The 16,148-nt window shown below is 36.2% G+C and overlaps 1 protein-coding gene across 4 annotated transcripts in view; it reads left to right on the forward strand.

Moving 5' to 3' along the window:
* Nucleotides 1-16,148, forward strand: part of KLHL13 (kelch like family member 13) — a 132,683-nt gene that overhangs the window by 58,031 nt on the left and 58,504 nt on the right. Inside the window, exons 1-2 of one of the 4 annotated variants that reach the window (XM_014796644.2) lie at nt 1,230-6,214; nt 7,903-7,968. The exons of 2 other annotated variants lie outside the window; for them this stretch is intronic. In XM_014796644.2, the coding sequence (XP_014652130.2) occupies nt 6,174-6,214; nt 7,903-7,968 (107 nt within the window). In that variant the 5' untranslated portion in view covers nt 1,230-6,173. Of the gene's footprint in view, nt 1-1,229; nt 6,215-7,902; nt 7,969-16,148 lie in introns of those variants that run through there. One more of the 4 variants, XM_087427529.1, reaches the window with a different exon arrangement.

Consider the following 16,148-nt stretch of genomic DNA (forward strand, 5'->3'; position numbering starts at 1 on the left):
CCCTCCTGCTGTTAACTTCCTTCAAATAGCACCCCACCCAAGGTTGCAAGGATTCCAAAAGTCTCTCTCACCCCCAGCCTTCCCCATTCCCTGAGGGCTGCAGCTTTTTGCTATTTGAAGAAACTTGACTGAACTCATTCACACCCAGGTGTGAATAACTGATAGTCACCTCATCCTGGCAGCTGTACTTATTATAATTTGAAGAGGCTTCTTTTTAGCTCAAATGAACCTGTAATTGTTGGAATTTCTGGCAGTAGTACAGAGCAGACAATGGGGGAGAGAGAGAGATTGGGAGGGAGAGAGAAGGTGAAGGAGAGAGAAGGTGAAGGCACAGTAGTTGGAGAGAGAAAGTTTGTTGGAGAGAGAGTAGGCACTGTAGGAGAAGATATTTTGGGACTGGGAAAACTCTTTCCTCTCTGCCTCCCTCCCCCAAATTGTTTCTGTGTGTTCTTCTGTTGAATCCACAGAAACTATAAGCTGCAATTTTGTTGTTGTTGTTGTTAATAGCTCCCATGGCAGTTCTGGGTAAGGTGATACTGTCTTTTCCAGTTGTGTGCAGATCTGGGATGGCGTATAATGGGAGATGGGGTTGAATAAATAAGGTGGGGCTGGGCTTGAGGGGACCTTGAAAGTGGAGTCTACAGATACATCCACACAAATAAGAAGTCATGGAAGGTTTTTGAATAGACGATTGAAATGATGAAAGCAGTAAGGAAGGCATAAGTAATTCTAAAGTTTGCATTAGAAATGATGGGCTATCAAGTTCACTCTTGACTCATGCGTGATTGGTTAATACAGAATCCTATTTTTTGCTACTGTTTTTTCATTGTTCTGGGACTTCTTCCTTTAACTGTTAGTGGTTGTCTCCCTGGCTGTCTCACTGTTCTCTGTGGCTTCTGAGCCAATCTTTCCTTTAGGATTCAGGATCCTAGAGGCTTTTACGACTCTTGTATTTCCAACTAACCCGTAGGGACTTATACACTATGTTTCTGTGTCCCAATAGCAAAATTCAAGTCCAGTGTTAGCAAAACACAGCTCCCTTTTATAAGACCACATTACTTTCATTTAAATAAAAACCTCCAGCCTTTCTGACCATACCCCAGAACACACCCGAAGATAGTGGTTAATGATCTGCATGAGTTAGCCCTCACAGCTGCAGAAGCCTCCACCCCCACTCCCTAACACTATGCATATGTTAAACCATGCTGTGAATAGGCTCTTCCCTAAGGGGAACCTCATTGTCTTTTGTTTTTTATATTCATTATGTTAATATCTTTGATATTTCTACTCTGCCGGTTAGCAAAAAGGGGAAGGCGGGGAATGAGACATTTGAGAAATGAGAACGGGGTTTGAGACATTTCCTTAAGCCTGTATTAGAATTCTCATATTGGAACAGAGGATTCATAGGTCTTTAATCAAATATGTATATTTTTCTCTATTTTGAAAGTTCCAGAGGCACGTTAGCATTGGGCCCTCCTGTGCTTCATTTGTGTATTTTACTCTTGACTGCTCATCATACCATTTGAGTTACTAGTTATTGGTGATGTGCAATGGCTTGCTTGGTTGAATTCACTATTTTATTTTTTTGCTCAATCTAGTGGAGCAGTTATTGTCAAAATTGGATTTTGTGGTTTACTCTTTCATCATCACTGGTTACAATAACTTAATAGGATCTAACAATCTGAAGAATATGCTTTTATCCTTTTCAGTTAGCAGTCTGTAGAAATGACTGCGTTTAGGAGATGCTGTTTCATTTTTCTGTGTTCACTGGTCTAGGTGGTGACAAACCAATGAAATTGCATTTCTTTAGTTTCTAGCTTTGCGAATACTGTCTTGACTTAGACAAACAATGATCGGCATTTCCCTTCCTTATTGTTTCCTTTCTCAGTCCAGTTCAGCAGTCACTTGTTGAGCCGATCGCCCTTCTATCCATCCATTATAAAGTTGTCATATACCTACTATTCTGGGCACCCTGCTAGGCACACACAGGGTCTATCACGCAAACATCAAAAGGAGTCATTTAGGTATACTGTTTGCAATTGTCATCTTTTATATAGTTCTTATCATTCACATCTTAGTTTAAGAAGGATAAGGCCCTTTAATGATTTCTTGTTTGGTTATCATCAGAAAACTGTGCTTAGTCTTGGAGGAGAGAAGAACTTAGCTCTGCTGACTTGATTTCACCAAAATTGCCTCCTATAATTGAGTTACTATGTGACAGGCACTGAGTTAGGTATAATAAAAATATAAGGAAGACCCAACCACAGCTCTCAGGAGTTTATAGTCTAGTATATAGTTTATAGAAACAGTTATAATCCAAAGTGACAAAAGATATAATATTCAAAGTGCTATGGGAATTTAGAAAACCTAGCACTGGAGTCTGCTAAGGGGTTTGAAGGAAGGTTTCATGTAAGGAGATATGCTTGAACACTTAAGTATGACTGGAAATTTGCTTAATAGACAAGGAGGGCAGGGAATTCCAAGTGGAGAGAATATCGTATGTGAAACCACTGAGGCATGAGAGAGTATGGCATGTTTGAAGTCTATGCCAAGAAATTGCTAATTGCAGGCTAAAAGGGAGCTCTGTGAATTGGCATTGGGAAGGTGTTTCTGGCATAGGTATAGGTTGATCATTCTGCAGCTTTAATCATATAGCATCCTATACCTTCTATGACCTATTCCTGTCTTCCTCTAGAGTCGTATTTGTGTTTTTTTCCCTAAAATAAATATTAAAACAGTACAGAGGTGACTAATGAACACCGAATTAGGTGTCAGGGGACCTGGATTCTTGTTTTCCAGTTCTCTCAGCAGCTATGTCACTTGAGCCAAGTCATTAAATAGCTGTTTCTTCACTAGTAAAATGGGAATAGTAACATCTGCATTGCCGACCTCAAGGGCAGAGTGAAAATGAAAATGAGACTCTTAAAAATTAAAAGCTATAATAAACTTTTTTACTTGGAATTCTGCTGGCTAAGGCTATCACCTGACATTTAAAACAAGTAAAATATTTCATGGAGTATCTGGATAGGAAAATTAGGTTGAAAGGTAATTGACAAATAGAAATATTCTTACATCCTCATTAGCTCCATGTCTGCCCTTCTGTCTGTGGAATGTCATTTAGCTTATTTCTAAGTTTCCAGATAACACAATGATGCTGATTTAAATGGAATGTAAGTGAATTACTTCTACTAGACTAATATAGCCCCTGTCATCAAAATCACTAATAATATAAGAGACTTACTGTGGACTACCAGAAGGTAGTTATTCCTCTCTTTTCTATTTTTACAACTTCTAGATGAACTCGTTCATGTGAATTTGGATAAAATACCTGTTGTAGTTCAAAGTGTAATATAAAATGATTATTGCTTTTTTTCTACCGGGCCTGAGGGAAATACTGTGGCAATTGTTCTGTTTTCCACAAAACTAAATGAGGAAATGGTCTGGCTTATTTTTTCTTTGTTTTAAAAATCTATGGTACCATTGATACATAGTTTAAAAACATTCTTCCGAAGACCCAGTGGATTAAATCATTTTTATGTCCCCTAAGTATTGCCCTTTTTTGAAGATTTTTTGAGAAAAGTGTGGCACATGGCCAAAATCACATTCTCCATTTTTTTCTGTGTTTGAATTTTTTCCTTACAAGTTAGCAGAAAGGAAAGTGGTCAGTTTTTGCACTCAATAAACAAGAAGAAACGTGTAGACAGCTTTTATCTGGGACATTTTTAAATCATTGAGAGAATATTTTCAAGTATTAACTGCTTTTTGAAATTATTGGCAGAGTCCTCTTAACCCACTTTAACATAAAGTGGTTGAATAAGATGAAAAGAGTTTTTATTGTCTACATAAAAGAAAGCACCATGCTTTTTGCATCATTGCATAAATCTAAGAGATTATGCATACATAAAATGGATGAGACAGCTGAATGCTAAATGCCAACATCAACGAAAGCTTGTCTGAGTGTTTGACACTGAGCATAATGGGGTGTGGTTCCACAGGGAGAGAGCACTAAATATTTACACCCCAGGATATGTTTCTCTGGTAAAGCTTCTTGTCCTAGATTAATCTCCCAGCTAACACTATTATCGCTTTTTGTAACACACCCCCGTCTTACACTTGGATTTTCTCCCTTAATACCTTATGAGATTCTGAACCTTCTGAGTCCAGTCCCCTATCCTCACTCTCTCAGCTCTTTCTGTGATCTTCACGAATTCTTTTTGTTTATTGTATGGACCTTCAGGTGAATTCTCTTGATTTATGCAAGTAGTAATACACAATCACAGTCCCTGCTCTCTTATAGCTCTTTTTTTCCCAAAGATCGCAGCTCCATCCTTCAGCTATTCTGTTGGTATCCCTTTCTTATCAATTTTCTGGGATTTTTGCAACAGAGCTGTGATGTATACAGCCAGCAATGTTGCATAGTAATGCAGAATTGCTGCCCAATACAGATCGAGTTCTCTCCACAATTCATATCCTTTGCTTTCCGGTCTTGAGAGTGTGAAGGAAGTTACTGAGATTAGTGTGTAAGTGAAGTCTGGGGAGGTGTTCTTTCTTAGGCCACTTATTCTCAGGTTCTGACTTTTGCCTTAGTGTCATGTCGTCTCCTCACCGTCTTACTTCACTTTATAGGCAAAGGGTCAAAAAGTGTTCTTGAACATTGTGTGCCAAACTTGAGGAAGAATGTGTGGTCTGTATAATGGAGAAACATTTAAAAACTGTAAACTCAAATTACCATGGAGGACATCACAGAAAACACTGGAATTTGAGCTGGATCTAGAAGGATGAGTTCAGTTCAGAAAAGTGCAGAGGGGAAGAGATTTCATGCAAGAGGACCTCTGGAGCAAAGGAGAGAAAGAACCAAGCAAGCTTGCGAGATATAGAATGGTGTTAGGGGATACTAGACAGTGAATTGAAAGAGTAGGTTAGCCAGCTTGTAGTGAGTTCTTAGTGCCAGGCATTGTTGCTTGATTAATTCCTTGAATGATCCACTCATTCAATAAATGACTTCTCATAGCTCATAGGATAAAATCGAAACCTCTTCATTGACATGTAAGGTCTTCTGTGATAGGGTTTTTGTATACCTTAAAATCCACTCCCCTCAACCCTATGTACCCTAAACTCCTTCCAGTCTTGTTGAAGACTTCCTGATCCTCCCAACATGTACTCCCTCAAATCTCTGTGTGTCTGAACAGACTGTTTCTTCTAGAGTTCACCTGGTGAATGTCTCATTCTTGAGCTTCAGTTGTAGCACTATTTTCGTTGTTCCTCTGCTGCTGTAGAATCCTGGGAATACACATACTACTAAAGCTTCTACACTATATTTTGTGCTGTCAGAGTACACATCTGCTTCCCTCACTCAACTAGGAGCTTCCTGGGAGCAAAGGATTATGTCTTATTTGCCTTTACATTCATGTCACCTAGCAGAGTACCTACCTAACACACAGCAAATTCTTAACAAGCGTGTTGAATAAAATATTTATTGAATGCTTAATTTACTTCACGTATATTTATATTTTAAGAGAGTCATCTAGAAGCAATGTAATTGATAGATTGAAGATTGGAGATGCAGAGAGACCAGTTATATGTATTTTTTGAAGTAGCTCATTTGTTAAAAAAACAAAACAACAGTAAGTGGTAGAGTCCTGGAAAACTGATAAAGGATAGGACTTAATGACTGGTTACTAGGGGTGAGAGAGAGGGAAGAGTTAAAGATAGTAAAGATTTATGGTAATATGACAAATAACAGGACAGTGACCCTTGAAAGAATAAGATTACTTTCAGGTAAACGTGTTTTTTTCTAAATCAGATCTCCTAGTGTTAGTATTTGCTTCACCACATCTCTGCTCTGAAGATGAACACTTTGTTCCTGTTCATTTACTGGAAAAAAGCTCAAGATTCGTGTGGTTATGATCTTCATATTTGACCAGGAGTTAAGATATGAAATATAAATAGTTTAACCACGCTGAATACAATTTCCTATCAAAGGAACGTGTGCAGTGCATAGGTTTTTGAATGTATAAAGCTTGTTCTGCTTTTCGGAACTACAACTGAAGTGTTATACCAGCCAGATGCACTGGGGTGCGCTACTATGTAGCAGAGCCTAGCTGTGCATCACAGCTCTCAACTTTAAAACTCCAGAGAATTTGATAAGAGAGGGATCCACAAGAACATGACAAATGATGAGAGTTCAAACCTTAAAAGAAAAATGGGCTTATTGGTAAGAGAACTTTCTTTTCCTTTATTTACTGCTGTGACTTATTTATTAAAATAGCAAGCCTGTTGTTTTCATATGTGGCTGTGAAGCGGTGTACAAAAATCAATTTTATATGTATTGTAGAATTCAGGAGACATATTGGTAACCATGCAGAAATCATAGGAAGCATGTATAAAGCCTGATTTTTAAAAAAAGCAGTAAGGAAATTTTACTTTACTTCAGACTGTGGTATAGATTTATTTATATAGCCTAAATGTAATACAGGTTTAGAAATATATATATATTTTAAAAGTTAAAATAAAGAATAGTGACTTGTGTAGAGCTACATAATTTCACTCAGTTACCAGAAGGTGGCACACCAGATTCTTCTTAAATACACAAAGGAAAGGAACAATATTAATAGGAATATAAAATAAGCTGTATTTAAAGATACTTTAATGTATTTTTAAACAAAAAAATAATATAATTGTTATTTGCTTGATAAGGCTTAGTGCTAAAACGTGACAAATATGAGTTTAACCCATTGTAGCTTTTTATGATTCAAAAATACTAATTTTTATGTGTATAACATTTTAAAAGTGGACTTTGAAATCGTATTGCCGTTAAGGAGATGTTGTTTTGAATTTATCATTCTAAAAAAGAAATAAAATACTTGCTCCATATCTTTTGCATAAGAAGTCATTAGATTCAGGATAACATTTTGTATAAGGTCTCTGCCAAAGTCTTTCTAAAGATACTATTAGACTATGACTTTGATTTAGTTGTGATTTTAATAATGCAATCGTGCTTGTGAAATGACCCAGAAAAAAGCCAAAACTGTTTATTTTGAAGTTAGATAAGGGTAAGACTTAGTAGTGTTTGCTTCCTATACGTTAATAACAACATAAGAGAAATAAATGTAAAACAATTAAATTTTGTTAGAGCTCCTCAAACACCTGCCAGCATACTTTGATTTTTTTGAGAGAGTTGACTGTTGACAGCATATACTGCAGTGCTTCTGTAGTAGTCTCTATTTTTAAAATGCATTCCTGAGGCAGTACCACAAGTGTGTCTGTTCACGTTGCCTTTTGTATTAGCCCGAAGGAGTTAGATATATGACAAAACTTCACAAAAGAAAATCTTCTGGTTAGGAGACAGTACAACTATTTATGTTTTTATTAATTACAAGCAGTATGAAAATAAGAAAATTGGTAGTCAATGAACCCAGAAGAACATTAGCCATCTGTTCCCTGAAAGCTTGTAATGTGTGTTATTTGCTTTCAGGTTTTTATGGCAAAATAGTATATCAGCAAAGAATTGAACTTTAGGCTTACAAAACTAGAAAATGACAAAGCATTCCAAGGCCACGTATATATTTACTGGAAAAGTGTTTCCTTGTGTCCAAATTTGGCTAGTTTAGTCTTTTAGATCAGCTGCCAATAAATGTATTTTACGTCAATCTTTATTCCAGACTTTCTGAAACATTAAGAGAGCTTCTAAAAACAAATAGAATCTTATGGCTTTCTAGTTAATTTTTTTTAAAGTTAATTTACACATTTAAAAATTGTTCCGTGTGGTCTTAACTGTTCAGGATTTATAAATATGGTTTATTAATTTACAGCTAAAATATTTGCAGAGATTGCTTTGAAAAATTTGAACTGAATACAGTAAAGTCACAATTAACCAGATTTTTTTTTGCACTCCACTTTCAGGAGACGGAGGCAATTGTCTTTAAAACAAGCCGATTTCAAGGATATATTCAAAAAATCAACTTCAGGGTATGTCCAAGGGTCTGCATTTTCCTGTACCTTTTTGTCAATGAGAATTTATTTTCATAAAAAAGACCCTGAGATACTAGAAGACATTCAGTCATCAAGGAAACTTTCAATAACATCTAGGGTACTGTGTTTATTAAGACAAAAAATGATAAATTTTTCCATTAAGAAAACAGCACATGTCATTGTATTGTGCTTTATATTTTCCAATGTGCTTTCACAAACACAGGTTCAGTTGGTTTTCATAACATTGCTGTGAGTCTGGCAAGGAAAGTGGCATCTTCCCGATTTTAAAGATTTTATTTATTTTATTTTTTCCCCCCAAAGCCCCAGTGGATAGTTGTATGTCGTAGCTGCACATCCTTCTAGTTGCTGTATGCGGGACTCGGCCTCAGGATGGACGGAGAAGTGGTGCCTCGATGCGCACCCGGGATCCGAACCCGGGCCACCAGCATCGCAGCGCGCGCACTTAACCACCAAGCCACAGGGCCGGCCCAACATCTTCCCGATTTTAGAGATGAGGGTAGATAACACCGGAGGTCACAAAGTAGTAGCAGAGCTGCAGTCAGACCACAGGTGCCTAGCTCTGTCCTCTTCTACATCCTTCCTCATTGAAAAAGTTCAAAACAAGCTTTTAACTTTACTCTGTATTGCACAATCAATATAATTTATAACACGTTTGTTTCCTAATTGCTGTACTTCGAAATTTCCCGCTTTGCACGTGTCTCTTGGTCTGCCTCTTTGCCTATCTGTCAGCCAGCTGGAGACCTTGCTTTCAGACTCTCCCAGACCTGGAAGGATCTGGAGTGTGGGAGGGCAAGATAATGGCCCTGGACAGTGCGGATTGACAACTAGTGGTGAGCAGCCAGCGCTGATTTGCTGAGGAAGGCCAGGAGCTGAGAGAGAAAAAGAATCTCACTATAGCTGGGGTTATCTTGAGTGGGGGTTATCAACCTTGACTTTAAAGCAGTGTTTCTTCAAGTTTAGTAGACTAGGCATGAAAATCAGCTGGAGTACTTGTTTAAAATGCAAAGTACTGGGCCCTATCTCTAGACTTCTACATTTTAAATATTCACCCTAGATGACTCTTACGCATACTAAAGTTTGAGAGCATCTGCTTTCCAGGTATTGGACTTTTCTCTTGGTATATGTATTGGAATGTAAAGAAAGGTGCCACTTTTCTCTCAGTAGCATCCATGGTCTTTGTCAAAGCATGTGAGGGCGGGAGTCAAGCAAGGGTGAGGAATCACAGATATTACTTGCACGCATTGCTGTATCTCCATCTGAAGCATATCAGTGCATTATGGTGACTAGGAGGTGTTTTAAATAGGCTTCTGTTCATTTTAGACTTGAAGAAAGTAAAGGGCAGAAAGATTGCCACCAAATGGTAAAAAATAAGTGAGTTTTTGATATTTTAAGAGTTAACCTATCCCAGTTGTTTTATATTTAAGTTAATTTTAAAAAACTGGCTAAAAAACTAGGGTTCTGGATAGTTAAGGCTTTCTGTAGCAATCTGTTTATGCTCACTCATGTTTCATATGTGAATATGCAGTCTAGCTGATTAGATTGTAAGAGATTTGTGGTCAGGGAACATGTGTTCTTTTGTATACTTGTAACATCTAGCAAAGTCATAAGTTCTCAGTACTTATCGATGATTGGACTAATTCAGCATGCACATCTTCTCTACAGGTTTTGGGCTAGACATAGTGAGTTGATTGATTTTGGAATTTGTGAAGTTCAAGGAGTCTATATTACACTGTCAGTAATGGCTAATATACTAAAGAAGCCTCAGTTTAAAGAAATGCATTTTAGTTGGCAAATGTGAAAGCGTGGTCTTAATTAATCAACTTGTTAATGCTTGTTCCCAGTTTAGAGTATCAGTTTAAGCTTGATCTTTCGGCCTCTTTGCTCTTTTTGGATTACAAGTTGTTCTGTGCTTTACAAATCTGAATCACAAAAATTGGTAATTCTGAAAATCCCTAAACATATATATTTTTATTTACGGACTTAACAGTATCATGGGAATTTAAACAAGATGGCCCAACTCTGTAGTGGAAGATTCATAAAAATTCTCAACCGTGTCTCTGACTTAGATCAAGGTGAATAAGGAATTAATGAATAAATATATGCTAGCTAAAGGGAAGATATGTTTTACTCAAGTGTTATAGCTTCAGAATTCCATGAGAAATAACTAATTATTTAAAACATATTTGATTTTGAAGACATAAAGTGGTTCTGAACTTACTAGTTCAAGTAGACAGACTTAGAAAGGCAGTCAGGAAATCCAAATTTAAATTGCATCCAGCTAAAACCTAGGCTCAACCTAGAAGATGAATTCTGTTTTTTATTCCCTCACATCAAAATTGCATTTACTTTAGTTAGTAATAGAACATGAGATAAAGGAAAGGAGAGGATTTTCCCCCATTGGACAACCGTTGCATCCAAGTAATGAAGTTACACATAACTCTAAAACAATACTTTGGTTAGTTCTTAACACATGAACACTTTTTATAACCTGAGTTAATGATGTCTTACATCATAGGATTTTCATTGAATTGCTAAATATGTTTTTCAGGCATAGCATTTTAAATTGCACACTTTTTGCCTAGCTTCTGTAATTTAGACTTACCACCACATATTTGGCATCTTTCAGGATAACTGTTTCTATATCCGCCCCCCCCCCCCCTTTTTAGGAAAAATCTTTAGAACTTAAAATCACCGAAGAGAAGAATTCTAAATTAGAAAATGATAAGGATCTCAAAATAGTCATGAAAATAGAGGTATTGAACTGGTTGCTGTCTCTTGGATACCACCATAGTCGGCAAATACCATGACTGTCAACTACTTCTTTAAGAAAACCGTTGGACCACATGTTATGGTAGTGGGTCATGAGGTTCCAGTCTGAAGTTGAGTCTTTTTTTGGAGTTTAAGATATTCTCATTCATTATATGGTTAAAACTTCTTATTTTTAGTCAACAATAGTTTCTATAGATAAATGTGTAGGAAATTTAAAGTTTTAATGATTAGACCTGGGAAATGGTAAAAACAAAATTAAAGCAAGTGAACGTAAAGGGCCCTTTTTCATGGAAAATTTAAGTAGTGTTATATTAATCTTAATGAGTCATTACAGTTAGCTTTCCATGAAAGTGTTTGCTTCTGGTTAGCAAAACATTATTGTTATTACTCTATAAGTATTTATCACCAAGATTTACAGCTGCTCAGGGGTAGGAAGAGATGGGACAACTAGGTAATCTTCTAGATCTCATTTTTGGCTAGAACATGGTGTACATGTGTATGTTATATGTAATAACTCTTTGGATAAGAAGATAAATATAATTTTTTCAAGATAGTAGCATTATTTCCTTCATTTTAATTGGAATGTTGAAGAAAATGTCAATATATTATTCCAAAAGTCATTCAGTAACTCATATTTTTAGGAAACTATAGGTATTTCTGAAAGAATGTAGAATATAGCAAACGTTGACTTTCTTTAACTGGCAAGCCTTTTGAGATTGGATATGTGATGTGCTTATTGTTGAAAAGTTTTTCAACCATCATAGGTAAACATTATTAGAGATTATTTATTCTTATCAAAATAGTTCAGGATTTACAAAAATTAAGATTGTAATATTGCTTAGTACATTATCTTCATGCAACTTTTGTAGTTTTGCTTTTATATTTGATACCACCAAAATTAAAACAAAGTAGTGAAACCATTTGAAAAGCTTTATATGAATATATTTTTTAATCAGTAGAGGCATATTCATAACTTTTCTTTCAGTAACACTGTACATTTTAAATGGCTTTTTATTTTGATAAGTTTGCAGGTTTAATGTACAAACACATCAGAAAATCTAACAATGGTTTGGTTATTTTATTTACCCAAAGTAATTTAAGGTGATACTTAAGAAGTTGCTGGGAGATGACTAAACAGATAAATTATCATTATTTGAGGTTAGGGCAGAGATTTTTTTGTTAGAGCATTCCATCATTACTATAAGTAATGCATTTATTTTGTTTAAAAAAGCATGTCTCCTGGGTGATTCTCTTCAACATATACTTATTTTTAACAAGATAATGTGTATGTTCAATTTTTTTCATTTTAAGAACTTTATAGCCTGAAATTATCAAATTAACAGATGAATATTCCTTTTATCTGAACTCTGCCTTTAGTAATACCAGAATCAATAACAGCATTTTAAAAACCATCCAGGATATATCCTGGCTTCAATACACAGTTCTTATTTAAGCACCCCTCTGCTTATAAACTTCTGTTTCAATTTACTCAACAAATACTTATTGAGTGCTTTCCAATGTGCCAGGACAGTGCTGGATTAGGAGGATACAAAGATTCAGGAATGTCTTCCTGAAGGAAGAGCAGGAATTTGGGGACGGCATCTCAGGCAGAAGAAGTAGCATGGCTGGAGCACAGGGTGTGGTAACAGCATAGCCTCTTTACTGGAGCACTGGATACATTATCCCTCTTTGATGATGATAAACTGTCTCTCTAAATTGTTTTTTTCAAACAACTTAAAAATGGTAATTGAAAATCATGTATGTAAATAGTATATATTTAAAATTCATTGATTTCCACCACCACCACTCCCAGCACAATACAAACACCTTTGTTTGGAGTTTACGGCATTTTTTAAAAGATGAGAATACTTAAGAATTAGTTTAGTTTATGCATGTCACATGTATAAAGACTTACTTGGGCATATGGATTTCGGAATCATATATGAATGAAACACTCAAAAATAGCCCAAAAAACCCGTAAAGAATATAGATACTACAGAAAACAAACGGAATAAGGGAGGGCAAGAACTTCTGTATTTCCCATTCATTGCTAATCCTTTTATCAGCTGTAGGAAGAGAGTAAGGGTAGTCAGAATCTGTGGGTCATTGGGTCCCCGACAACTGGATCTTTCTAATTATTTGCTCAATTCCTCAGTAGTTTAGCCCTCCTACCCCAACTCCTATCTTAGCCTCATAATCTCATTCATCTGACCCCCAATTGTAAAGGTGCTACATAAATAACAGGAACTACTACCATTCTGGCTTTCCATTCTCCTTCCAGCCAGTCATTACCTTCCTCGCCCTTACTGTTTTCTCCTTTGGTCCCCTTTGTGTTGTTTCCTGTATATCAGCATACATATTGTTGTTCTATAACTACCACCCCCCACCAAAAGAACCCTACAAAACTTAGTACCCTTCTTTTCCTTCAGAAATGCTAAAGATGGGAAGAGTATTTCCCTTCACATTACTTATGCCATTATGGCATGAGGAATTCTCTGTGCATATACACATGCATGGGCATGAGCATGTCCCTGTACAACAACTGTGTTTTTCTACATGTTTGTATTGTGAAGGAGATAGGTACTATAGTAATCCAAGGCGTAGTGATAGTTACAATAGTTTATGTAACTCCTTTGTGGGACTATAAGGATCCACACAGTTCTGTTAAGGAAATTGACATGTGAGAAGTTGCTTATAAAAGATGAAATGATGACTTTTCAACGTAGTCGTCTTTGAGAAACATCTGGAGTTTTCCATTTTGATCTTAGCAAGGCTACATGTCTGAGTATCTAGTGAGAAATTTTTAATGTATTTGATATTCAATTTCTTGAAACAAATAAAGGAGATACACACAAGTATATATAATCACTCGTGTGAAAAGTTCTATTTCCTATAATAAGAAGTCCTGAATGTAGTAAGAATTTTGCTCTGTTGTCCAGAAGTGAATTTTTTGTGTGCTTTAAAGGGTTTAACACCCCTACTTGGTTGCCATCCAAGTACTTTTACTGATTGGTAGAACATAAACAGAGTGCACAATTTGGCATGATCTACAGTCTTGTCTGAGCAACACGAATAACATGGATATCCCAGATTAGTCTGAAGAGACATTGTCAGGACTGAAGAGAAGATCACACAGTGCCTGCTCACACAAACTGTAGTTAATGCTATTAGTCTTGAGTTGTTTCTACCCCAGGATTAACCAGAAGTTGCAAGAAAAAGGTAGGTCAGTTCTTAGGGAATATCAGGTAAAGTTGGAGAGAGAGGTCATATTCGCTAAATTCATTTAGCAAGGTGGTGGTACTGGAGACAAACTGTAGCAGTCAGTCAGCAAGTTAAATTTTCCTGTAAAGTTATTTAGAAACATTTACATTGAGAAAAAATTAGACTCTTAGCTGTATATTTCAGTTTTCTCTCATACTATGACTGGCTTAATTTTACTTACCTTTTTCTCCCTGATGATTCTTAAATACCTTCTGGAATTAAGATTTTGGGAATGGTCTTTCTGCACACTTTTGTACTTTTGTTGTTTCCCACTTCTGTCTTTGAGTGTACATATAATTGGAGGAGTAAATAGCTCTTTGTAGTTCTTGTTTTTTGAGAATACGTTGAGATATTTATAGAATGTGGTTCACTTCATACAATAGAAACACATGTCTTATGGAATGGTCTCTTCGAGAAGGGGGTACAGTAGGGATTCTGGAGCAGGAATCCTGGACTGGGAGATGGAAGCTTGGTTTCTAGTTCCAGTTCTGCTGCTAGCTAACAGAGTGACATCGGGCAAGTTAACTTCTCTGGGCTTTAGTTTTTTTATCTATACAATGAGGGTACTGATGAGCAAGATGATTTGTAAGAGTTCTAAAACTTATAAAAACCTTCTCTTTCTACATTTGGAGCCAGGGAATTCTTTGTTGTAAGATTTGGCCAAAGAATGTCTCTTTTTGTGGCCTTGGCCAAGTCCCAGCATTGTCCTTTGTTTATTACATCTCTGAAATATGCGTTTCACAGGTATTTTTAAGTGATTAGTTAATGTTCATAAAATGCTTTGAAGAGCTTTTGTGTATGTTGTCTTTCTATTCCTATTTTATGCAGTTGTCCGTAATAGAAACCAAGTGTTCTATAAATGAAATCAGTGTTTCCCATGATGTGAACGAGGGTTTTTGACATTTCGCAGTCTAAATATTAAAGTAGTGGGACACTAAGCCTGCATAAAATTATATTTAAAATACTGTTTAATCATTTTCTTCCTTTCACTCAGTAGGTGAGAACATTTTTAGTTCCGGAATGTAACGGTAATTACACTCTATAGTTGCTACTGGAGTTGCCGTCAGGGTAGTAAAATCTGATTAATTTGGACTCTGCTAATTTTGAATTGGGGTGATTTTACCTGGCTGAAGTTTATTTCTAAACGATGTATGAGGAATGGTGTTGTTAAGCAAATTAATAGTGTAAAGTATATTTCATGGACTATATTTTTACTTAAAGGAATTATTTTTAAAGCCTTTGGCATATTAGTTTGCTCACGAGAGATAATTACAAATGACTCCTAGCAATTTATTAAAGCAAAAGAACTGAATATGAGTAAATGTTCATCATCAGATATAATGCTTTTAGGGTTTTGGGGTCTTTAAGAGTGCTGAGGGTGGGGTGGAGGAAAGCAGTCTTATTTTCTTTTCACTTTGAACAAATACTACAATTGTTGGAGTGCCACAAAAACAGGCTCTAAACATTATGTCTGAGAAACATCTAGACTGAAAATTGACATAGATGATTTGGTGGTATTGGTTGATTTCTTTGGAACCTAATAAGGTTAGACAAAGAATATGTTGGTTTTCTGATTCAGTCAATTGTTCATAGAAAGAATAATAACTTGAGAACCTTTGCAATAAAGCGATCTTCACCTTTTTGTGCGGGTTACCCTCTTGGAAATTTGGAAAACTACATTCGCCCTATTTCCCACTCATAAATGTTGAGTAGTCTTGATAGATAAACTGCTTGAAACACTTCACCACCATGTTTTTACATAGGTTTTGGGGTCTTTGTTCTCAGAAGGAGAAGTTACATTTGCAATTACTGCTTTGTAATATTTTCATAAGCTGGAAAGTGATTGGATTTCCTTTCTAAAACATCATCTCCTTGCTACATATAGCTAATTTGTAACCGTTTTATGTTTTATATTTTTAAATGTTTGAGAATACGTCAGATTTTTGGAATAGAACATTCCAAACTTGCTTGTTGAGTGTGTGTGTGTGTGTGTGTGTGTGTGTGTGTGTTTCCTTCCTTGGGGTTTCCAACAAGTTGCCACCGCTGATTGTACCTGGGACCTTTTTGCTGCATAACTATTAAGAATTATTACTCAAAGCCTTCTAATGTAAAATATTGACTATGGT

Source organism: Ceratotherium simum, chromosome X, assembly GCF_057802395.1.
Source record: "Ceratotherium simum simum isolate JZ-2026a chromosome X, ASM5780239v1, whole genome shotgun sequence".
In the NCBI taxonomy this organism is placed as follows: Eukaryota; Metazoa; Chordata; class Mammalia; order Perissodactyla; family Rhinocerotidae; genus Ceratotherium; species Ceratotherium simum.